The sequence below is a fragment of the Ornithodoros turicata genome, chromosome 2, assembly GCF_037126465.1.
Source record: "Ornithodoros turicata isolate Travis chromosome 2, ASM3712646v1, whole genome shotgun sequence".
In the NCBI taxonomy this organism is placed as follows: domain Eukaryota; kingdom Metazoa; phylum Arthropoda; class Arachnida; order Ixodida; family Argasidae; genus Ornithodoros; species Ornithodoros turicata.
Genome location: NC_088202.1, coordinates 145507626 through 145532656, shown reverse-complemented (window position 1 = coordinate 145532656; position 25031 = coordinate 145507626). Strand labels below are relative to the sequence as shown.

At 43.3% G+C, this 25031-nt stretch overlaps 3 protein-coding genes across 6 annotated transcripts in view; 2 read left to right on the top strand and 1 right to left on the bottom strand.

Annotated features, from left to right (window-relative positions):
• Positions 1–472: 472 nt before the first annotated feature.
• LOC135386303 (cyclin-H-like) lies at positions 473–7494 on the top strand. The gene is made up of 10 exons (XM_064616132.1): positions 473–913; positions 991–1110; positions 1179–1252; positions 1316–1517; positions 2084–2191; positions 2559–2614; positions 3657–3727; positions 5478–5589; positions 7098–7173; positions 7371–7494. Exons 1-10 carry the CDS (start codon positions 791–793, stop codon positions 7425–7427), a joined length of 999 nt encoding a protein of 332 aa, XP_064472202.1. The 5' UTR covers positions 473–790; the 3' UTR covers positions 7428–7494.
• Positions 7495–9866: 2372 nt separating this feature from the next.
• LOC135386302 (GTP-binding protein Rheb-like) lies at positions 9867–17670 on the top strand. The gene is made up of 8 exons (XM_064616131.1): positions 9867–10294; positions 12476–12547; positions 13062–13129; positions 13380–13462; positions 14748–14804; positions 15983–16030; positions 16611–16692; positions 17465–17670. The coding sequence occupies exons 1-8, from the start codon at positions 10246–10248 to the stop codon at positions 17552–17554; spliced, it is 549 nt and encodes a 182-aa protein (XP_064472201.1). The 5' UTR covers positions 9867–10245; the 3' UTR covers positions 17555–17670.
• Positions 17671–23711: 6041 nt separating this feature from the next.
• Positions 23712–25031, bottom strand: part of LOC135386304 (uncharacterized) — a 114816-nt gene continuing 113496 nt past the window's right edge. For all 4 annotated transcript variants that reach the window (XM_064616136.1, XM_064616135.1, XM_064616134.1 and 1 more), the window contains one exon: positions 23712–24682. In XM_064616136.1, the coding sequence (XP_064472206.1) occupies positions 24372–24682 (311 nt within the window). In that variant the 3' untranslated portion in view covers positions 23712–24371. The remainder of the gene's footprint in view (positions 24683–25031) is intronic.

Genomic DNA, 25031 nt, shown 5'->3' with positions numbered 1-25031 from the left:
TGCTGTTGATGTTGTGATTGCTATAGCAACGGCGTCAGTGTTGTCATCAATGCTTCAAGTAGCTGGAAACAAGCCAGTTCTACAAGCGTTAACAGAAACTACAAACCAACAACACAAAAAAATAAGATATTTGTTGAATTTAGCTGACATAACTCGGAAGGTAGAAAGACGCATTGCTTCACGCATATGCAAACCGCCGCAAACGCACGGTGAGCTAGCAAAAGATGCGTGTTGTCGTCTGCTACGGTACATCTGCTTCCCTATACAATGCAATGCAAAGACTCTTCTATGAAGCATACGCAGTACGCGACATTGTGACACAATACAATGAAATAACTGGTTGTTTTGAAAGAATAGCAGAACGCTCGATAACCCGTTGTTTTGTTGAACTCAGTAGTTCCACGTTCAACCGCCAGGGTCAGCGTATGAACACACTGTGATGTGTTCTATTTTTTTCAGTCCCAACTAAACGGACAAAACGCCCGAGAATAGGGAGGAAGGACGCATACAAACAAAGCTGGTTCGTGTGCGTCCTTCTTATCCCTTTGTCTTGGATTTTTTAATTATGGATTTACGCCACCATTAAAGCGTGCGGTGCGGAGCTACTTTGCTCTGCGGAGATGACCGCTGTCTGTGGAAATATGTTCAAAATGGATGGAGGCGCGCGTTCCTGTTTCACGTTTGTGATCCTTTAAAATATATTTCCCCCTCAAGAAAAATACTGTTCAACTGGCCGTGCTCAACGGTTCTATATTTATATGCAAACCGTTGGATCGGTTAAATACCCAATATGTTTTCAAACAGCACCCAGTGCAAGCACTGGATGTTTAAAGACGATCAACAAGTATCAAGGCTGCGTCAAGAGGCAAACTGTAGATTTATCGAACGACATAATGACGAATCCCGCTCTCAGGTAAAGCTACGTACCGATCATCACTAATGACTCGACTGTTGAAAATGCAAACTGCGACCGCACTTTATCTTTTCCAGGATAGTCCTTACGAGCACTTCCTGACAGCGGACGAAGAGCGTATGATATACAAGCACTATGAATTCACATTGAGGGATTTCTGCAAGAAGTTCCAACCCCCTGTGCCACGCAGTGTCATTGTGAGTTTCGTCCGCTGCATTTCCGACTCGCAGACGACGCTGAATATTAAATATATTTTACCCAACAGGGCACGTCTTTCCACTATTTCAAACGTTTTTACCTCAACAACTCTGTGATGGATTACCACCCCAAGCACATGCTGTGAGTTCTAACACCGCGTTCGAATATACGATACGTAATTACAGCCTCTGTGCTCTGTTTTAGAGTGACCTGCGTCTACCTGGCGTGCAAGGTCGAAGAATTCAATGTCTCCATAGCGCAGTTTGTGAGCAACTTGAGAGGCGACCGTGAGAAGGCAACCGATATCATCCTCAGCCACGAGTTGTTGTTAATGCAGCAGCTTAAGTACCATCTCACTGTGCATAACCCCTACAGACCACTTGAGGGGCTCTTAATAGATATAAAGGTCTGTGTAACTCAAGCTAATGCCGACTTTCTCCAGTTCCAGTTATCTGCAAAGTTTTGATCGGGGTTGTAGAACTGAAAAATGTGTGGGTTTAGTTCAGGTTCAGAGATTTTGGTTTGGTTCCAGTTCAGTTCCGGAGCCCAGAAATAACGGTTCGAACTGGTTTATTCGTCCTGTGACTCAAAAGATAGATCCACGAAGAAGACCGAGAGACACGGACACAGAAGACGTTTAAATGAATTCTTTTGACGCCCTTGAGCTCTGAATGGCCGGGTCTTCGGAACTGGTTGGTCATTTACGGGATTGTAAAGGTTGCCAGCCTCGCTTCGAGGAGGAATCCTTGGAGATTGCCACCAGGGGAAAAAGTAGTTAGCAACGCGTCTTTTATCCCTCTCGCACACCCCCCTTCGAAGATTTTTAGCTTTTAAGTTGAGATGAACCAATAAATGATCGCCGCGTCTTCTGTGTCCGTGTCTCTCGGTCTTCTTCGTGACTCAAAAGGTGGTATTAGGCTTATAGATAGATGCAGACTGTCAACAATGTGTGACCTCATCTTCCAATGACAGACGAGATGTAGGCAATTTCCTGACCCCGAGAAGCTTCGAGTGCTGATGGACGACTTTCTAGATCGGACCTTGTTCACGGATGCCATGCTCCTCATGGCACCTTCCCAGGTCAGTAAATTACACTTCACCCGTTGAGATCACAATAAATTATACTTATTATACAAATTTAATAATTATACAAATAAATTATACAAATTATACATTGAGCATAGGTTACGCTGAAGGACACACGTGTATTGCAGAATTAACTCAGGGCCGAGTTTGAGGACTTTATATGACACGACGTACAAATAAGATTAAAAACTGCCCATTTTGATGACTGCGTAAGTCTCAGCAGACGACGAGATAAAAATGCTGTCAGGATCCCTGTCGAAATACATACCGTAGTACCGTGTAAACGTGTACTTTCTCTCGACGGGGTTCCGGCAATAAAAATATTTTTGTCTATTGAACTTTTTCATTTTTCTTACATTAGATTGCCTTGACTGCTGTGCTTTATGCTGCAAACAAAGCCCAGTCAAGTTATGATGCGTAAGTACCCGATCTTTATCCGATATCGCGTAATGTCAGTGGCTCTACCACCTGACGGCAACATATTGGTACAATATATGTAGGTTCTGAGTTTTCCAGGTTAAACCAGATTCCGCCCGATTATGTCATCCCAAATCAGTTTAGGAATAATTCGGGTTCAACCTTATCTCTCCCCGAATTCTAGCCGCATATATCATGTTGTGTCACATATTAGTGTCACGTATTTGCACTGTTGTTGGTGGCAATTTGCATGCATATCTGACGGTGCATTAACTGTGAGCGGCTTGCTGGGCAGAAAAAAAATGGTAACCCTATAAAACCCAAACGTATCGGTAGCACCGGATTCCCCCAACGAATCCAGAAAAGGAATTTCGCCTGAAAAAGCCGGACCCTAAATATATGCCACAATATATCCCACCTGGCACAACATCCTTGCTTCATAAACAAACCAACAGACAAACTCGACTCCATTCCTCTTCTAAGCCAAGCTATCAGCGGACCTGATTCATTCGCAGCACACTGATTCATTCATTCATCTGATTCATTCACAGAGGGATCCATATTTTCACATAGTTGTTTTTTCAAGCTTCACGCACTATATTTGGAACCTAGAGAAAGGATCCACATCGGAAGCAATTGATTCCAAACAACTGAATCCAAGATTCCAGAAGAGGCTCCGAACTTGCCTACTTTTTTCTGCGCTCCGAAATTGATTATTTAGAAAATTACGTAATTAATTTGCATTGACGAATCAGTAAGGGCGATGGGAAAAGTATCCTGGCTCGAGCAAGACGATGACCAAATAAATTGCTGTCATACAGTGCCCCATTTTTAAAAATAAGTTTTGGTTCAACTTACTTACATTTGTAGCATTGATCATGAAAAGACTGCGTGATTCAGTGTTCTCATTTCTTTAATGCTTCAGCTCATTTGCCAGCTTGTTATTTAAAAACAGAATGTGTCTGTTTTTGCTGAACTTGCTGAAACGCCTTTTTTAACAAAAGATTCTGCCAAATATAACACCGTGTTTGTTCTTCCGAAGGTACGTTACGGATGTCCTGTTCGCAAACAGTTCTAGGGAAACGCTACAACACATACGGGACACGGTGAAAAGTAAGTGATTTAATGAAGCAGTGAAAGTAACAGAGCTGTAGTCGAGGAAAAAGAAACGCAGAAATGAGCTCGACACTGAGCTCTCGTGAGGCCCGGTTGGCTATTTCGATAAAAGAAAGGAGGTCGATGAAAGCGTACTCCGCTGACTACACCTTTTCTTTAGTCGTAAGCAATTCAGAATAATTACTGATAGTAATTAGTAATATAATTACTACTAGTAATATTACTACTAATATAATATAATTACTAATTGTAATAATATAATAATCAATAATATAATTACTACTAGTAATATTAATTACTAATAATAATTAATAATAGGTAGAGCCCTGGACCGGCAATCCAGAAGACGTGGGTTCGAGTCCTACAGCTGGCTAACCTTTTCAGCGACTTTCATCTTTCTTCGTTAATTTCTTGGGCAATTTGAGGCTTTGTATGTATTTGTCCCTTCTATGTTGTTCCAGCCTCAGAACATCAGTTCTCTCAAATTACAAAGATACTTCAATTACAAAATAATTCACACGTCCTTCGTTTAGCGTGGAATACACATAACTCAGATACTACTTTATAATATGGGCCTGGCTGTAACTTATCTCGTACAACAATGGGAGACAGTGTTGAATCTCACTCAACTTGCAGAAAAGTTGGCTGTATCGACTAAGTGGCCACTATAACTAGGGCCTGACTTTATGGGTTAAACCCGTATCCGCCCGATATTTACCCCCCGAACGAAATCTGTAAAATTCGGGTTTAACCCGAATCTACCCGAAAACATCCGGGTTGCATGGCACACTCATAAGCGCGCATTAAAATAAAGTTCGATAACATTGCTAAACATTAGTTCCATGTTAAGACAAATTTTTATTAAACAAAAAAAAAATCACCCGAATACACCCGAATTCCTGACGACAGAATATGCCGTAACGGGATTTAACCCGAATACACCCGAATTTTCGAATGAAAAATATCACCCGATATTTACCCCCCCGAATTTGGCCAAAAATAAAACCCGAAAAAGTCAGGCCTTAACTATAACCATTTAACTGGTGATTTGTAAAAGCTGCAAAAAAAAGAAAAGATTTATTCTTTTGCGCTTCTTAATAACTTGTGGTGGCATTCTTCGAAAATTGATACAGAGTGTCACAAAGTTGCCGAGAGGCAATACTTTAAAAGCTCTAGTTGGTGCAGTATTTGAAATGAAAAATTTCGTTTCGAAACCTGCGACGGATGCAGTCATATCACGAATGACACTCTACGCTTGCGGTCTTTTTTTTTTTTTTTTGTCTATTTGTGGTGACATTTCCTCCCATGCTTTTGAATGCTCCGAAATGCTGTGCCGAACGAAACACTGCGTCGCCTCTCGGTGAAGAAAGGCAGCTAACAAAGCGGAAACGTTGCAGAAAGCAGCAGACAATGTTGCTTGAGCTTGCTGCATCCACAGAAATGTGGGAGTGTGCTTTTTAACGCGAAAGAACGTGGGGAACAATTACAGCTTCTATCCCTCTAGATTGATATTAATTTCCATTTTAGCCCCCCTGACCACAATCGTTACTCCCCCAGCACTGTAAACATGCTCTAAAGTTCGTACTAACCATAGTCGATTTAGTCCTAAAAGGTACTAAGGACTAAAATTATTCCCCTCTTCCTTCGAGTGTAGGCAACACCATAGGACAAAGGAATCAGGATGTCAAGTGGTCAATACCATGAATGCAGCATGTATGTAATAGCAAAGTTGGCTTTGGTGTTTCAGGGCTTTGGCTGATGGTAAAGAGCATTGAAGTGCCTCAGAAGGACAAAGTCAAGGCTGCAGAACAGAAGCTGGAGGGATGCCGGAACCAGGAGAATAATCCAGACAGCCAAGTGTAATTAACGTTCCATTATGCAGTTAATCTGGATAGTTATAGCAAAGTAACATACATATGCAATGCAATTCATCATAGAGCCCTGCACGGGCCCGGGCCCCCAACCAACCCCTGGGCCCAACCCGGCCCGCGGGCCGAGCCGGCCTTGTTATCGGCTGTGTGCTCCGGGCCGAGCCCGGGCCGACAAAATACGCTAGCACCGCGGGCCGGGCTGGGCCCCGACCCTTAAAATACGCCACCACGCGGGCCAGGCCAGGCCTGGGCCGACAAATACGTTTCCGAGAGTCACGCCCAGCCGGGCCACGCAGCCCATTCCACACAATGGAGATGCATTAGTTCATATCATCATGCGCTTTCGTCATTCCTGTGCATATTTTGCAAAGACAAGCAAAACGAGGGGATACTGCATTAGGCAAATGATTCGACACTCTAGAACATTTTGAAAGCCACTTTACATTGCTCCTCACTCCTCACATATTTCACAATCACTTGGCAAAGCTTGGTGAGAGGGGTATGGACTGGGAGAAGGAGCTTGTCGACAGCATCCTCTACCTCCGCAAAATCGTGACAGTGTAACGATAACGCCCATGCCCGCGTACGTTCTGTATTTAATTTGGTCTGGTGCAGTTATGGTGTTAAACCGCCATCACTTGTATGTTTGTCTTCTCTCCTTATAAATTTACTGATAAATTTGTTTGATAATCGCCAGAAACGCGTACATCGCGGCAGGAAATACTATGCCGGGATCTACTCACCGGGCCACGCCGGGCTCTATTTGCTTAGATGCCGGGCCGGACCGGGCTCTAGTCACTGGGTCACCGGGCCTGGTCGGGTCGGACCGCATAAAAATATGAAGGTCTGAGCCCTGGTCAGGCCGAGCCATTTTTCGATGCGCCCGGGCCGGGTCGGGCCCTGAAAAGTCGGCCCGTGCAGGGCTCATCATCATACAGAAACATTTTTCGATTGGCCTTTTTTTTTTCCTTCCGTGTGCGTAGTGAAGTGATCACACATGTTGAGCTATGCCATGTCACCCGTTTTTCGGTGACATGGCATAGCTCAACATGTGTGGTCACGTTACTGTGCACACTGGAAAAAAGAAAAAGAAAGGCTACTCGAAAAAAGTTTCTGCATTGCACATACGTATACCCATTTCTGGGTGACACCTAAAAGGAACCTTCCGAAACGTAAAACAAAAACAAAAAAAGTGCAACAGGTACACATCTGCAGACGTGACAAGGATCACACCAGAATGACAGCAGTTTTAGTGCTCTACAATCCCCATGCTTCCAAGGTTTTATAAAGAAGAGTGACCTGCAGGAATAAGGATTAGATAAAGTTGGTAATTCTCCATACTAACTACAAATATTGAATAACGTGAAACCTAATCTTTTGAAATTGGTCCGAAAATTTGCATCAAAATCACGAGCCTGAATTACGCAACTTGTTGCTAGATTCTTTGTAGTGCAGTTGATTGGTTTGTTGACTGTCGATGATTCCTGTTCCTACAGATACAAGAGGAAGCTACAAGAAATGCTAGATGACGAACCAGTCGATACAGGGGCAAAGTATGCCAGATACTCGGAGGTACGCCTTCCTTTATCTGCCTTTATCCTTTATCTTCCTTTTTATCTTCCTGTCCTATCCTTCCTTCTATCTTCCTATCCTATCTTCCTATTTTATCCTTTATCTTCCTATCTTCCTTATCAAAGTGCTGCGTAACTTTGCAATTTGCATCGTAATCTCCAAATTTCCGTAACGCCGCATTATTACGTGTATTACAGGATGAAAGGGTGGACGAAGATGCATTGGGAGGAACAGCACCATTTGATTCGCCATAACGTTACAATGTGCGACGTTTGTGATATTTTCTTATCAGATTGAACGAATAAATGTTTATGCAACACTTCTAATCTGACGTGGAAAGATAGAAAATGTTATAAGGCACCATAGAGCAGCAGACGGGCAGGTTATGTCGACGACTTTGTCTAACAGCTTGTTGCTTGCAAACACAGCTAGCAACACTGAGGTAAAACTGCTCTGGGCGACATCTGGTGGCACATGGTTCCCAGTTTGTCAAGCAACAGTGATCTATGCTCGTGACTGACTTGCTGGACCTGACACCTCTGTAGCCGACTTTTTGTTTTATACCCAGTGTTGTCCGCATGCAATGCAGTCTTCCGCCGATGATTACACTACCATAAACCAGTTTATTTCAACAGTGAAGAGGGTTTTTTTTTCTCCCAAGTGCCCCTTAAAGCATGATAGCTGTACCACGAAGCTCCCTTCGTTACTTTCTTAGCGCACACTTCACTGAGTATGCCGTCGGATAGCATAAAGCAGCTGGAGCGACCAGGCAAAACACTACCTACAGCGCCTTCAAAGTGATGGAAAGTATATGCGCCGAGCAGTTGAGGCGCCCCACAAACTACATGTTGTGCAGACAGTGTGCAACAAGCAAACAGCATCTTCGAAAAGAAATCCTGGTTTCCAGACCTTGTCCGTCCTCACATTTATTTACCGGTGGCGCTTCGGGACTCTACTGTTCCAGACGATATGCCCTGCAAAGACAGGAAAGACTTCCTGCACAGATATACGGGCATACCTGGGTAGTAATGTCATTACTGTAATGGCATTACAGTAATGAATTACTTTTTCTGGTAATTTGTAATTTCATTTATGTCATTTCATTTATTAATCCCCAAGGGCCCAGAGGGCATTACATGGGAGAGTGGCAAAGGTGGCAACGGAAATAGCATATCGATACAATAGCAAATAGGCAATAAAAAGTACATAGTCTGAACATAGAGAACATATCTGAACAAGCGAACAAACATCAGAAAAACATATCAGAACAAACAAACGAAAAATGTGCGAAATAATGTAGTTATGTAATGTTACATTAAATTATGTTACATTAATGTTAATGTTACTAGTAATGTAATGCATTACTTTTGACATTGTGTAATTTGTAATGTAATTTGATTACATTTTGGGCAGTAATTTTAATGATATCACTCATTACTTTTTTTACAAAAGAATCGAGTCTGTGTTCTGTGTTGGCACTTGGAAGAAAGAGAGTTGGCAACCAGCAAATTAAAAGAATTCCAACACCCACAATGAATTTCCACACCCTCAATTTGGTTACGATTAAGCTCACAGTAATGACTGTAATGTCATTACTTTTTGTAGTAACTGTAATGTAATTTCATTTCATTTCAATTGCAGTAATGAGTAATGTAATTAATTAAATTCTAGCTGAAGTAATGAGTAATGTGATTTAATTACATTTTAGAAGTAATTTGCCCAGGTATGTATAGGAGGCCCTCCAGAAAGACGTCCCACGCAGTGACTATGACAGCAGGCAAACTCCTTTCTACGCCAAAGGCATAGAAATCTGCAATTTGCAAGAATTGCCACAGCGATATATGGCAACAGAATTTGCTCAAAAAGTCACGACTTATTGTTCTCGGGATGTTTTTTTTTTTAAACTTACATTCTGCTAGGTTCTGTCACGAGAAAAATGACCCCACTTATAAGAGAGAAAAAAGGTAAACTTCTGGTCGCACTCATTACGAAATATTTTTTCTGCGAAAAAAGAAAAAGAACTAGCGGCTGTTTGTTGATTAGAAATAAAACAACCTATTTCATATCCATGGCCTGATGGTGGGGGAAAAATAATTCGTGCTATGTCAGATTTCAACAACTGGTAATAAATATATGTAACACTAATATATAAACAATAAACGGTATGTATAAATAAATAAATAAAATGCTCGGTGGCGGTATGGCACGCATTCCTTACACTTCTTGGCGCGTAAATTTGAAATGTATTGACAATGTTGCCGTTTATTGCGGGGGTAATTTTTCCCGATGAAGATTTATGAAATGAAAATCCTGCGTAAATTCCTGCCTCTCCTCCCCCAAAGCACAAATTAAATACGATTGAGATTTGTACGACTAACACCACGCTGTCCGTATGTAATCAGCTTTCTTCTTCTTTTTAAAAAAATATTGATTTCCACATTTCCCTATGGAATTCCTATTTCCATGTTTTCCACAGCGCAAACCATTGCGTAAGCTCCTGCGTCCTTTGCGCATTCATCCACACGCGCGTGCCCAATTTAATCGAATGCTACCTCCCGCCCACATTCGTCCTTACGTAATTATTTCATACAGTTAACCTACTTTTCCATCTAATAACTAGGTGAAGGTGAATTCAAGGCTGTTGTAATGCCTCGAGGAAAAGGAACGTCGCAACGTCGCAACCCGCTCCGGCAGCGCCACGCTGGCTGCGCGCTGCGCCATCTGCGTACCGAGCTCGAGCAACACATGATCACGCTTTTGCTCGTAGGCTCGTAGTTACTGCGGTGCACGGTGCTACAGTGCTTGGAAGTTTAATTTTAGAATAATTTCCCTTTCAATTACCCCGTAGACGAGCACGTCATCAGTTCAGCTGGATGAACTTGAAAAGTGCCCGGCGGTGGGAAAAAGTGAAAGCTCTCAAATGCCTGTTCTGCTACTACAATCGTGACCGTGTGGTGTGTTTACATCTTGTGTTTACATAAGTCTTCCTTCGCCAACGAACACACTATCGGCTCTCTGCCGCGGGTACAGCCTGGAACTGTTGTGTACTGTGCTAGCGAAAAGATAATCGTAATGTCTCCAAAATCCAGGAAGATAGCGATTATGGGCTATCGGTCTGTAGGTGAGTTTTGTTTTGATCCTTAAGCCTAAGCAGAGTTCGGAAGCTAAGAAACGAAACTGAGTCGTCTCTGTCGCAGTGGCAGACCACTTTGTGGTATCCCGAACGCGCTGCTCTGTATGTTTGGTTTGGACGGGAAGGCACGTCTGATTTGAGAATATGGGCTAATACCGCTTCGCGAAATAGGATAAAGGGATAAATATAGCGAGACGACGTAACGCTCAAGGTCAAGCTTTGAATGAAGTATGCAGACATCGTGCGTGAGAACGATTGTGATGTCGGGAGGTTGTGTAATTCCATGGGCGTTTACAACGCTTTCCTTGGAAGTCGTGACTCAGATAGGGCGCGTACTTATTAGCAGCGATAACGGTGAACGTGAAACAAAAGCAGAGAGCGGATGACAGTTTTTGTTAATCACACCTTGAGTTTATCTGCGCACCGTACATTGTTTCGTGTGGTTCAGTTCACCCAACATTCGCAGACGACAGTGAAGTCCACATGAGGGTTTTGTAGGAAGGAATTACGGAAGGGGATCATGAGAAGTCTGTGTACTTTAGGGGATTTCAACCAAACGCGAGATCGCAGACAATCCTCATTAAAAGTCATTCCATGTTGAAAAAAAAAATAAAATAAAATATCCTGAATCATTTGCGTAGCAAAATTCGTCACAGCTATTCCACAACACGCGCTTGTTTAACGAATTTTAACGTGTGGAATGGCTTTTAATTGTTAATTAATAGCTTTTAATTGGAGAATTAAAAGCTAAAGAATCAGAATTCATCAGAATCAGAATCTAAAGAATTAGAACATCTATGCTGGTCTCATATCCTGTTAATAAAAACAATGAAAAGGATTAAAAAGAAAAAGCCCAGTATTTTATTCTGATTCTCGCCCTGCTGCACATGCCAATGACGCTGCAACAAGCACAGTCCGCTGACCCGCAAGACTATAGGGGTTTCATGAGCAGCACCTGGTGGTGCTGCAGTGTAACTTCTCTAGCGGACTGGCTCCATTGGTGTAGCCAGGGGGAGGGGTGTTCAAGCCAGGGAAGGGTGACGGACATATTTTTTTGTTACCGTTTCCATTTCAGTTACTGCTATATTTTCGTTTCTGTTATCTGTTTCCGATACCAGCCCTTCAATTTCGTTTCCGTTACTGTTTTCGGTAATGGAACGGCTGTTACACAGCTGCGGGATCCAATATATCCGCTGTGTTTCCATGTTCACGTGCAGTATTTAGAGCGTTACAGGGAATGGAGTCATCAAAATACAAAAATAAAATGAAAAGTCACTCAAATGGCATCGTACAACAGGTGTAGCCATTACCCGAATTCGGTACCGGACGATAATTTTCGTTACCGTTTCTGTTTCCGTTAATGAAGGACCGTGGTATGTGTTTCCGTTTCTGTTATCATTACCATCTCCAATTTCGGTAATATACCGTTTCTGTTTCCGTTACCATTACCGTTACCCTCCTCTGGTTCAAACCCCTTCGAAAATCACACTTTCGGTAGAGCATTTGGGAGAGGGAAACGAGGCTGAAATCCTCCTTCCCCATGTAAAGTTCCCGTGGAATCCCTCCCGAAATATTTTTCTGGCTACTCTGCTGTCCGGCTTTGTTAGTGTTGATGCACTACCATGTTGTGCTGTCTGTAGGCTGAGCATTGGTTGAACACTGTCTTCAGTAATTCCGATAGTTACATTAAATTGCTTTTTTTTTTTAAAATCAGTATCCATCTTGTAACTGTAACTTGTTACCACTCTTGGTGAGGGTAGCGTGGCCATAAGATGGCAACGGTAATCAAGTTTGTCAGGCAGTGCCACAATCTTATCACACACAATTTTCCGAGCATCGTTTTGTCGTTCGTTAGAACGTTTATAGTGTGAAAGTTCCAGCAGCAACTTGAACAACCCCTTAGTGTGGGAAGGATGTGTTTTGACTGAAGGCAGTGGGCGGGCTTATAGACATTTACTTTGAGATAATTTACATAAAAGAAAACGTTACTGTAATTATAGCCCATCTATTATTTTCTGAAGATAAGTCACTTTTTTTTAAAAGTAACTTACCCATATGTGGCTGTAGCTAAAGAGCTCTAAGTGTGATTGGAGCACAGCCTAGCCTTGTACCAAACATTACATGCCATTGTCCCGACTCGGATCCATGACTTTCTGTCTTTTCCTCTAGGAAAATCTTCACTTACAATCCAATTTGTGGAAAATCACTTTGTGGACTCCTACGACCCAACAATAGAGAACAGTAAGTACTCTGCGTTCAAACTGTGATCACAACACAGTTCAGACCTTGCCTCATAGAGCAGGCCTCAGGCCTGCTCTATGAGGCTCTCTATAAGCCTATAAGCCTATAAGCCTATATCTCTATAAGCCTCAGGCAGCCTCATAGAGCCTATCCAGGCTCTATGAGGCTGGATAGCCTCATAGAACATGGTCTACCCAAAGTGCATTATTTAATAAATGAATTAATAGCAGCAGCATAGATTAGCAGAAGTCTTTACAAGGACTACAAACGTCTTCCATGGTCCTGGGCCAGTGAGGTGCTCTCAGCTGTTAACATTCTGTTATGTCTCATTGTTTGAAATTTCTGGAAAACAGTTCTGCCATTCCAGAGGGAACTTTCGCAGCTCTGTTTCTATAATGCTCGCACACATAAAAATTCGAGCCTGGTTTATGAATCTATCGAACTGTCCAAAACTGTTCCGTTGAGTGTGTGGTGCAGCATTCCGGCTTTTTCTACCGACCTCTTATCTTTGCAGCATTTCATAAGACCGTTAAGTTAAGGGGACAAGAATACCACCTGATGCTTGTAGACACAGCAGGTCAGGTGAGTCTGTCGTTCTTCTGCGTGCTGTCATCCAAGTGACGTAATATCTAGGGTACCTCGGCCGTTTTGTCCAACTTTTTTTTTTGTCGAGGTTGGGAGTTGTGTACTCTCGATCTCGATAAAAACAGGTTGGACAAGCTCATGCTAAAGGGAATGGAAACTGGGACGTGCCTGCTTCACAGTTTGCACTTCTTCCCGTCAAATTAAAGTCTGCACAGCTAGTGCTTGAACACGGTTTTTCTGTCTGCAGGATGAATATTCCATCTTCCCACTGTCGTACACAATGGACATCCACGGCTACGTCTTGGTCTACGCCATCGACTCTACGAAGAGGTGAGTGCGCGGCTCTGTCTGTGTTGCTAACGGCATGTTTGTGCCACAGTAATGTAATGTATCAGTATCGGCACTGTTCCCTGTAATGTATCAGTATCATGTACTGAAAAATCAGTACCAGCTTGCCTGCTCAGTTTCTACTATTTCTTTACTAGCAGTGATGTCACAAATCTGTTGAGGCCCGAATTAAAGCATTTGAGCTTGTCTCTGGGGTGGAAAATTATACGGTGTTTGACGATGTTTGACTGTATTGCTTTTGCACGTCAGTCTCAGTCGCTCTTGCTGTGTGTCCGTTCAATATATAGCCTTAAGACTCCAACAAAAATGTCAAACTTTCTGATATTTAATACAGCGAACCCTCGTTAATATGACCCCCGATAATCTGACATACGCGCTTTACGACCATACTCCTGGGAAACAACGCAGTGAAACCTCTGCAAATCCCCCCCCCGTTAATATGACAATTCCGCGAACCAGCGGACTTGACTGCAAAACCCCTCATTCAGAGAAAACCTGCCGCCAGTGATGGCCAGTAGTTAACTACATGTAGTTAAACTACTAGTTACACTACCTGATTGTAGTTAAAAAGTAGTTATCAGCTACTTGCAGAAATGTAGTGGCAACTACTAGTTAAACTACTAATTTAAGTAGTTAACTACAGTAGTTAGGTTACTGAAGGCGCCAACTACTTCCGATTTTGCCGCAAGCTTTACGGCACGATTGTGCTTCCGACTTTTACCTCGAGCTACTTGTTTGATGAGAACGGAGGTGCTGAGCAATTGTGTCGTGCATGTGTACTAAATCTTCACTTTTAATGCTTGTCTAGCGAAGCCTCATTTGCTGCGAAATAATTCTGCAACTTAGTTTATCGCGTAGGCACAGAAAGAACCCCGCCGCAAGCTTTGTATTTGACGATCGTAGCCATGGCTTCAGCCAAAGTTTATCATTGCTCGTGATTCATGTTTAGGTGTCCAAGAACACTACAAGGGATTGGTGTTGGTGGACAACGTTAGGTAGTTATAGATGTAGTTAAACTACATTGCAGTAGTTAAAAAAGTAGTTTTAACTACTCCCCCGAAAAATAGTTGAACTACTAGTTAAACTACTCAATCACAAAGTAGTTAGTAGTTATAGTTAAACTACTGTAGAAGTAGTTAGTGGCCATCACTGCCTGCCGCATCACCATCATTGTGGTGTAAACTTTTTCAAATTTAAAACTCAACAGGTTGGTGACATCACTAGAAAAATTCCGTGCATGCGCTCACACGTGGCGCCCTCTTTACAGCTTCGAAGTCGTGAAGGCACTGTACGAGAAGTTACTCGACATGACCGGAAAAGTGCAGTGAGTACCTTACTGGACAAATCTTTTGCAAGGGCGTGGCACTACTCGTGGTGTGTACTCCAAGCACCACAGAGTTACATCGACGAGGGGTTCAGGGGTTTCCAGAAGATGCACAAATCAAAGACCTATCTTGCATGATAGAGGTCTGCTACGATAAGCATTCTTCTGCAAAAGCTCATGTTATTTATGGAGCCTGAAGTTTTAGGGTTTAACCCGATTCTTCCCCGAATTTGCACCCCGAATTGAAGGTTGCCTCTTTAGGGCGAAACCCGATTTTTACCCGGCAAATTGCCCTCACTGAGACGTCTGTACGAATACACACTAACTTGTTTGGCAGCAAACGCAGAGTCCATCACCATTTGTACCGAACCAGTCCAGTCAGTTTGAGTAACTGAGCCGGATTTCTCCCCGAATTTAGAGTACTGGAAGTTTTCCCACCCGAATTTGCATGAATTTAGAGCACATGTTTATTTACCCGATTTTTACTCCCCGAATCTAGGAAAAACGATATCCCAAAAACTTCAGGCTCTAAAAATGCAGTTACATCACCGTTTGTACCAAACCAGTACTGTTAGTTTAAGTAACTGAACCCGATTTCTTCCCAAATATAGCATACTGGAAGTTTTTCCACCCGAATTTGCATGAATTTCTAGCACATGTTTATTTACCCAATTTTTACCCCCCCCCCCCCCCCCCCCCCCAAATTTAGAAAAAAAATATTTCCCGAAAACTTCAGGCTCTGGTTATTTGCTGCATGTTTCACTGTAGCCAAATGCAAAAAAAGAACATGGAAGTAAAATACCTTTGCTAACTGGTTTAGCTAGCTGGTTTACTAGCAGCTAGCAGTTTACTAGCTAGGTACTAACTAGCTGGTTTACTAACAAACCAGCTATAGACACTTCGAGAGAGAGTATAGGAATTATGGTTTGAACTTGAATATATGCATTTATACGGGGAGGGGACTATAAACAAAGAGAGACGTAATTTTTTTAAGTTGCGTATAGTGAAAGCTGCTAGTACTCGTAGCAATATTAGACAACAAACAACGCCAGCACTTCTATTTCTTTAGTACATTGTCATTTCCAATCGCCTGTTGTGTTTCATGACATATCAGCACCGGGATTCAATATTTTGACATGTCATCGTTTTAACCGTAAACCATCTCCTTCTCACTTCAGTGTTCCTATTGTACTCGTGGGCAATAAAGTCGACCTGAGAGTTGAAAGGTAAGGTCATAATACGTTGTAGCTTCGTGTGAGGTTTCCAATTATTTTCAGGATCTCGCATTCTGTTGTTTCTGTGCCAGTGTTGTTCGACGAACGAAGAATGTTTACAGCCTCGTGTTTGCGGACTGTTTTCATCTTTCTTTTTTTTTTGTAAGAAAATTGATGGAAACATCTTTTCTTTTTAAATTGGGGATGCTGAAATTTTGTTTCACTTCAGGAGGAGTAAAATAGGTTGGGAATGGGTGATATTGTGCAAAGGGACAGATTTCAGATTTTCCATCGTACATTACTCCTGTCTGTGTACCAGACATTAATATTGAATCAGTGCAGTGGGGGTCTAATTATTCATCAGTACCATAGGGGTCTAGTTTCTCATCAGTGCTGTAGGGGTCTAATTTCTCATAAGTGCAGTGGGGGGTCTAATTTTTCATGAGTGACATAGGGGGTCTAGTTTTTCATTAGTGCAGTGGGGTCTAATCTCTCATCAGTGTCGTAGGGGTCTAATTTCTCATCAGTGGCGTAGGAGTCTAATTCCTCATCAGTGCCGTAGGGGTCTAATTTCTCCGTTCTCTGTTTTAAGGGTGGTAAGCTATGAGGAAGGAAAGCAAGCAGCAGAGTACATGAAAGCCGCATTCCTCGAGGCATCAGCAAAGCAGTACCAGGTAAATCCTTTTACTATTTGCTTCCTCCCGTGACTGCTGGACGGTTAAGTGGGGGTAACAACCCAAAGCTGCAACCCACTGGGCAACATAGTTGGATGCCTGTACCCCGGTAGCCCGCAGACCAGACACCCCGTGCAAACTAAAATTGCAGACAGGCATAGTACTTGCTGTGAAGTTATTGCACTCTTGCATTTCTATTACATTTCACCAGGGATAAAAAGTAGATCTGTGCCAATAGCAAAGTTTCCACTGTGAGTCAAATGCAAATCATTTCTTCAGACAGCGAATGGAATTCGAATAATCAGAAAAGTCCAAATTCAAATAATTTTGAATACCTCGTGGGGAAATATTTTTGAGTGGTGTTACGCTCATTTGATGTTGTTCTGCTCCAAACTTGAGCCTTTTCACCTAGCATAACATAGGGTCCCTCTGTGTTGTGTGTGGTAGACTGCATTAGCGGGATGAACTGCGTTGAGAGTTAATCAACATGTTCCATGCAGCATGCTTTGTGTGCATCTCCTCATTTCTATGTTTACATTGTGAATTTCCTGTATTTTTCCCCCCATCTGTTACTGAACATAACTCTGGCACGGTGACTGTAAGTATCATAAAACATGTGACAGCGTTGGGTTTGGATTCAACATCATTCATTCAACATTGGATTCAACCTGATAAAAAAAGGAAAAAAAAAATATATACATGAAAAACAGTGTTCCAGTACCCACTGCATGGGCAGTGCGAACCTTTTGCTCAGGCTTCCGTAACTTTTCAGAGCGTCTCCGAAATATTCAGCGCAATGGTTCAGCAAGTGGACAAGGCAGATGGGAATGTTCCCGAGAACAAGTCGTGTGTGGTATCGTGACTGGCTCGTGTACTTCTTCTCGGATCCAGTTGTACTATACAAGTGCTTTACATTTACGTATTCTGTTCAGCGTGAAATGTCTCTTATTAAAGCGTTTATCGTCTTTCCTTGCTGGACGTCGCGGTCCACGCTTTCTCTGGAGGGGGCAGTGTTTTCCATTGTACATGACGTGACTGGCCGCCGTTCTTATTTGCTGTCCGTTTCATTCGCCCGTGGACCTTGACAGTTGTCGGTTCGAGAAGACAGTTAAGCCAGCGTTTCGAAACTCTCCCCTTTTCATATATATTGCACTTTCGACTGCGCCCTACGCTTGTTTGTTGGAATCCTTAAAACGAGCTAAACTTTGCTGATATTTTAGTGGAAAAGAGGAACATACAAGACGACGAGCGACAATGCTGAATGTGAAGTACCTAATATAAATTTAGAGCCTGAAGTTTTTGGGAAATATTTTTTTTTCTAAATCCGGGGGATAAAAATCGGGTAAATAAACGTTGTGCACTAAATTCGTGCAAATTTGGGTGAAAAAAAAACTTCCAGCGTGCTAAATTCGGGGAGAAATCTGGCTCGGTTACTCAAACTAACTGTATCGCTTTGGTACAAAGTGGTGTAACTGCGTTTGCTGCCATACAAGTAAGTTAGTGCATTGGGTAAAACCCTAAAACTTCAGGCTCTACCAATACTGGACATAGAAGTAAAATGCTAGCACGCTGGTGTATACTTTATGTCGGCAACATGACCCTGAGCTCTGGGGGAATGACAAAAAACAGAACAGGCACAAGATCAGGCTCAAGGCTTGAACTCGGATCAGACTGAGCCTCCGTCTTGTGCCCTATTCGTTGTGTCTTTCGTCTTTCCACCCAAGCTCAGGGATATGTTGCAGACGTCAAGTACCTGATGTTCGCCCATGCCTGTGTAAGCTCCAGAGTTTTATCCAAAGTGACAGCAGTGTAATTCGAGGAGAGGGAGAAAGAATGGGTGAGTAAAACTGGCTTTTGCCGGAATTAACCCCTTTTACACGAGGCTGTATTACACTCTGCGCTACTCAGGTCGAACATACAGCCTTCCAGAGGTTGTAACACGAATTGCTTGCGATTAACAGCCATTGAACCTGAAATTCAGACACCTGTTAAAAAAATAGCTTACAGGTTCAGATCTAGTGTCCCAAGATAGCCTGTTTTCTCTGAACACACTGTCTGTTGGGTGTCACTGGATCATACATAGGGCCCTGTGTTTTCAGGTTTTATTTCGGGAGCCATAAAACACCGTAAAATTAGGAGATACCAGGTGGAAAATTTAAAAGGAGTGCTTCTCACATTTTAGACTGACCTAAGGTACTGAATGTCCAATACTTGGTGTTCTCCAGTGCTTGTATTGATTAAATTGGCACTTTAGCCAAAGTTTGTTTTTTGTTTGTGTGTGCTTTATACCCTAAAATACAGGGCCCTAATTATATATAACCAATTGTAGAGCCAACGGATGCCTGCCAGGACCTGTGTTGTGGAAAAAGTGTACTTTGTAACAAAACATGCACGTTGTGTTTAAGATTCAGCAGATACAATGTGTACCTTTAACTTGTAGTGATGTTGCGTTAACGTAGCATGTTTTGTTGAGGCAGGTCTTGAAAGAAAAAAAGCGAAATTGCGCGTGGTCTCTCGCATTGATTTTCCTGTCTTGCTGTAATATAGCAATAATATGATACTTTGTTGCATGTAGCGCAATGTAAATACATTTGACGTTGGAAGCAAATGATGCTCACAAAAGCATTGGATGCAACGTTCTATTCATTATGTATATTGAATAAATGATAGTTTCAATTATGCAGCATGTAATTTCTGTGTGTGCATGTTATCCAGAGTTCTGTGACTAGACTGGATATTTTACGTGTTTACAAAGGAGACTCGAAGGCTTTACAGTAGCGCAGAAGTCATTTTAAACACCCAGTTTTCTTCCTAAAACTGTTAAGTAGGCCAGTAAGATGCACCATGCGAAGTAATTCGCACTACAGAGCCATAATTATCGCGGAAATTGAATTTAAATTACGCCGCAAAAAGCGACCGTGCGCAACGGTGGTGAAGAGCAGTACCACCTGTGATCTGCCTGGAACCTCGCGCTGACGCTATAAGGAGAACGCTCGCTGATTGGTCTAGAGAAATGTCTTCTGCTACTCCGCTGTCGTCTGCTACTCGCCTCTTCGGGGTTCCGAAAAAGCCTTTCTCCTGTCTCGGTAATGATTCAGCCGCTCCTTCTATCCCCAATTCTCCGGGAGAACTAGTAAAACCGGTTTACAGCGGCAAAGGGACAAGGTGCTGACCCCCACTGACCGGCAAACCAGAACGAGTTCTCCTTATAAAGTCATCGGTAATGCGGCATCACACCTTCTCATCCTCGTTATAACTGGAGTAGCCACTTGAGGGTGAACGCGCGGAGCTATGTTTATGCGAGTTTTTTCTGTGAAACAAATTGCGCACATCAAAGCCTTCACGCTATTCAGTTAAATGACACACACACTTCCATCAGACGTCTTAATTTTCTTTTGGATGGCCCTCTGTACTCCTTTAAACCTCAAGCAGGGCACGCGACAGAAAGTTCAGCAAGTTCTTGGGCGAGAATTATGCCCACATTCCCCTGACTGTGGGTCATGAGTGCTACCATTGTACTATGGCCGATTACTACTGACTCTGACTACTACTACTGACACTGACCGTACACCAACACCACCCTTTCATCAACGTACGAAGGCCTCTTTTCGAAAGATTCGGACTTGCGCACGGGTGACTGGGTTATCCAGGCACATGTCCGTAAGTCCACACTATCCCGTTCGCTGATGGGGTGTCGATGGGGTGTCAATGCGGCTCTACCCCAGCTCATACTGAGACAACTCATACCAGACATAAAAGACAGCTCTTACCAACCCAACTCATACCGGGACAATTCATACCACACTCAACTCATAGCAGGACAACCCTTACCACACTTGACTCTGTTTTGTTTTTTACCGGAAATGTGAGGAAGGAACGTGCCAAAGTGTGTTCCGTAAACTTTAGTCCTGCACTGTACTACGTAGCTCTGGGGACGGTAAAGTGTAGGAAAGACTAGACACAAGGATAGAACACATCAGGACATGTGCTTGTCCTGTCATGTTCGTCACTTGCCTCTTTCCTGTGCTTTACCATCCCGAAGCTATATCCCGACTTTATACTATGTCCATGGCTTTGGCCTGACTTTGTCTACACTACTCAACGTGGCTTTTTTGCGGATTACGCGAGTCACCCTAAACAGAAGAAGCTGCGTTCAAGAAGTCAACCAAGTCGACTCGAGAGTAGGTGTAGCTACTCTTCGCGTTCCAGAATGATGATGATGATGATTATTAGAGTTTTTCTGGCACATTGCGTCCCTAAAACGGGTCCTCTACCCAAGGGCAGTGGATTGATCCTCGCTGCTCCCCATCAGATGGAGCTAGAGGATCACGTAGCTAAGAGTAATGACATCAGAGCTGTCTGCTTTTGCTGCTGCTAGTCTCTGCTGCGTTGTGGAGGACGCCCAAAAATTGCAGCGTGTATTTTGCAAGTTCATGTTCTCTTCGGAACAGCACGCACAGTTTTATACATACAACACACACCAGATCGTTTCATGTGAGGATCAAACACTGCTTCTATGCGGTTTAGAGCTACACATAGGTTGCCACCAGGCCGGTGTTATACCGGCACGGCCGGTTATTGGCTCGCTCTGCCGGTACGAAGGTGGTACCGGCAGCCTTTTGCAGGTATTTGTGACCCAAGACCTTTCCTAGGGGCTTTTATGGGGTTTTCCCTTCAACATTCTACTATACCTTGAATAAATATGAAGCTTGAAGACCCAACTCCACAGTTACCAGTCGTTTTCTTAGTTATTATTATTATTCATTGTTATTCATTAAGCCGTGTGTTCGGAGGGGACAAGAGCAGCGGTTCTGCAAAGCTGTTGGTACCAACATGAACTTAGGACACATACAACCTCCATGAGATCTCTGCGTGCAAAAAAGGGGTCTGTCTGCGTCAATGCGTTTTCCAAAGTAAGTGGCAGTCCAGTCTGATTGCTCCAATACGATCCAGTGTAGCATTCATGCCTGCTTAGAGCAATTTCTAGCATCAGTGATCCAACCAAACACAGGAATGTATGTTTCCTCGTATTATCTTGAGCGAGCACGGTCACACTTTCTCTCTCTCTCTCTCTCTGTGTGCTCGTCCACCCCTCACCCACTTTCCCACGAGCATTTCCTCCTTTCCCTCTATTCCAACCCCCTCTCCCTCAGCCGGTATTTTTCACTACAAAAGGTGGCAACCCTAGCTAACATGCAAACCACAAAGTCAATCATTGTCACAGCGAAGCGAAGCAGCGGCCAGAGTTTCCGGTGTTCTGAGGCCCAAATCGTCGTCTGCTGTCACAATGTCGAGGCTCGTACTCGTTCCACAACTAACTTGAGGATAGCATACCATCTTTCGGTCACGTGACCAACTCCTACTGTACAGTTTTGTTTTGGAATGCAGCCTGCGAGTGTTTAGAGTCTGGACACCAATGCACTACAAGTTAAGCGAGAGAGAGAGAGAAAAAAAGATCAGATAAATCATCAGGTTGGTCACCGACACAGAGGAACGTCACGCGATAGTGCGACGGTCAACCCACCGAACTCTAATGCCCCCTGGTGGGAGAGAGATACCCACGGCCATTTTGTCTTGTGCAAAGATCGGCGAATGGAACAATCACACCGACGTGCACTTCACGTTTTCCCACGTGTCTCTGTGAGGCGACGGTCGAGCGACGGGGGTCCATTGCAAAACCGGTGTTGGATCCCCACCCTATAATCTGGGTTCTGTACTTTTTTTTTACTTTCGTGTTAGCGCCGCGAAGCAACTGTGCTCAAGCAGCATGACATCTTGTCCCAATATTGGTCCAATCTTGGTTCAATATTGGGTCGACATTGCCAACATTGGTTCAATATTGGGCCAAGACGTTGTGTTGCTTGGGTGGCTATGAGCGGCGTACAGATAAGGACAGATGGAGAGAGGGCAGCAGGAAGGAGTGGGGGACAGGGGGGGGGGTTAGTACGAGTCCTGGGCCGACTTCAGGGGGAACTGTGCCGACGTTCGTCTGGAAAGTCGGTTCTGTATTTTAGCGAGTACGAAATTTGTGTTATTAGAAAGGATATATAACAACGAACAAATACAAATTTCGTCATTACAATTCCATGTGGTGTTTACCAGGAACCGGCTAACAAACTTTGCTTCATTTTCTCGTACCATGCGTAGTTCTAGCTAATATAGTATCTCCTTATATCCCAGTATCTCCTAGTATCTCAGCATAGTATAGTATGTACAGCCTCACAAAATGCATCATTTGAAAGGGCTATAAATATGCTTTCGTTCGATGAAAAACTAATTAACATGAGATGTATTTCGTTCTTGAAACGAGGCTGGGAAGTTTGAGCAAAACTGCGCTAAAGGCAGTTTTTGCCATTTTTATAAATACTGTGGCACGGAACACGCAATCATTTTAGCGATAATGTTTCAGTCCTGTATGCGTAGAACGCACAAAAAACGTCTTACATCTTTTTCCTTCTACGTAAAGCAAATGAGACGCTAGGGCAGCACTGCTCGGCACATTGCTGACACTCACATGGTGCACGTTCTTTTTTTTTTTTTTTTTTGACCACTGCTGCTGCTATCAGAAGCTCAAGACCAGTGCTACTGTTCATCACAGGGGTGAAGCTTTCACTTAAAAAATAACGAAAATCAATAAGGTGTTACCATGAAAATCAAGGAAATCAATGAAAATCAATCAATGAATCAATCAATCAACGTAAATCCATGAAAATCAATGAACCTGTGCTACTGTTCATCACAGGGGCGATGCTTTCACATAAAATAACCATGAAAATCAATGAGGTGTTACCATGAAAATCAAGGAAATCAATCAATCAACGAAAATCCATGAAAATCAATGAACCAGTGCTACTGTTCATCACAGGGGTGGTGCTTCCACATAAAAATCTAACCACGAAAATCGAAGAACCGTAGGGGACTGCCTTACATGAACCGAAATGAGATCACCCTGTTCTCTCAAGTTATTTGTTGTCTGGTGCAGTGTTCACAAACTGTGTGACATATCAACTACACTCTACTGAACCTTCCACTCTTATTTATTTGTCACATGATCTAACAAGATGTTGTGTGCTTGTAGAAAATATATTACGTCTAATAATAATAATACTGTGTGCACACTTAACGTAAACCAACCTCTCTGGGCAGCATAAAAGTAGCGCGCAACAACCCGAAACCCTATATCTGTCAAAATATAAACGTATGTACAAGATATTCCCATGCAGAAACCATACCGTACAAATTATTATTAAGTTACTGAGGCTAATATATGCAGCAAAATATTGGGCTGTTGATTTGCAATCTACAAATGACAAATGGTCCCAAATTCCTTTTTTCTCCCTTCTGCCACAGCATTCGTTGATACGGGTTCCCTAACCCGAACAGTTATTGATGATCGTATTCGACCACAATTACAATCTATACACCCGTCAATGCACTCTTAGAAATGAACTTCCCTGCAATAACACGCTCCCAGCCAATCATCATCTCGAATGATATCGTTATCTTCCCCGATTTGTTGAAAATGGGGAAGCGTTGAAAATCGGGAAAAAGGCGTACGCCTCCCATTTTCAACGAATCAGCGGACGTAACGATATCATTCAAGATGATGGTTGGCTAGGAGCGTGCTATGAGGTGAAGTTCATTTTTAAGAGCGTGTGGTCATGTAGGCTTTTCTTAGCTCACACTGCCAAGTGCTGAAGCACGTGATTTTCAAACTCTTCCTGAGCGATCGTGGCAGGGAAGCAAGTTTCGCATATGGGACAGACGTGGTCTTTCCTCCGTTCCTGAGGCAGGTGCTGTGGCCGAGGCTTAGTCGCACATTGAATACTCTCCGCCTTTGTTGACGGTCGCCCAGGAGGGTGTGGAACGTCCGCGGAATGTCTGGACAGCCGTCGGTTCGGCAGCGGAAGCCTGCTGCGAGTGCAGTCGTCTTTGGCAGGAGAGAGGGCTCCCCTTCCTGATGTGCTCCGTGCTTTTTGGGAAACTTCACCTGCAGAAAGGAGAACTTAAAGCCGGAACTCCGCAACAACATCACCACGTGGGTTGTGGTGTGTCCGTAACCTTTGGTATGTCGGGAACGTGTGCACGAAGCATCCCGGCAAAAAAAAAAGCGCGAATTTTACTCGAACGAATTATTGCAGAGTGAGCGCTTCGCCTCTATGAAGCGAGAGGGCGCTGAAAGAATAATCCGGCAAGGGAGAAAGAGTGCAGGATCCAAAGCAGACGACAATGCTGGGTGACGTCAGGGAATCTTCCTAAAGGACGAACCGCCGTAGTATGGAGCTCTCTTTACTGCTCTTCGCATTTCGTTTTCAGTTTGCTATTGTCATCATTTACGA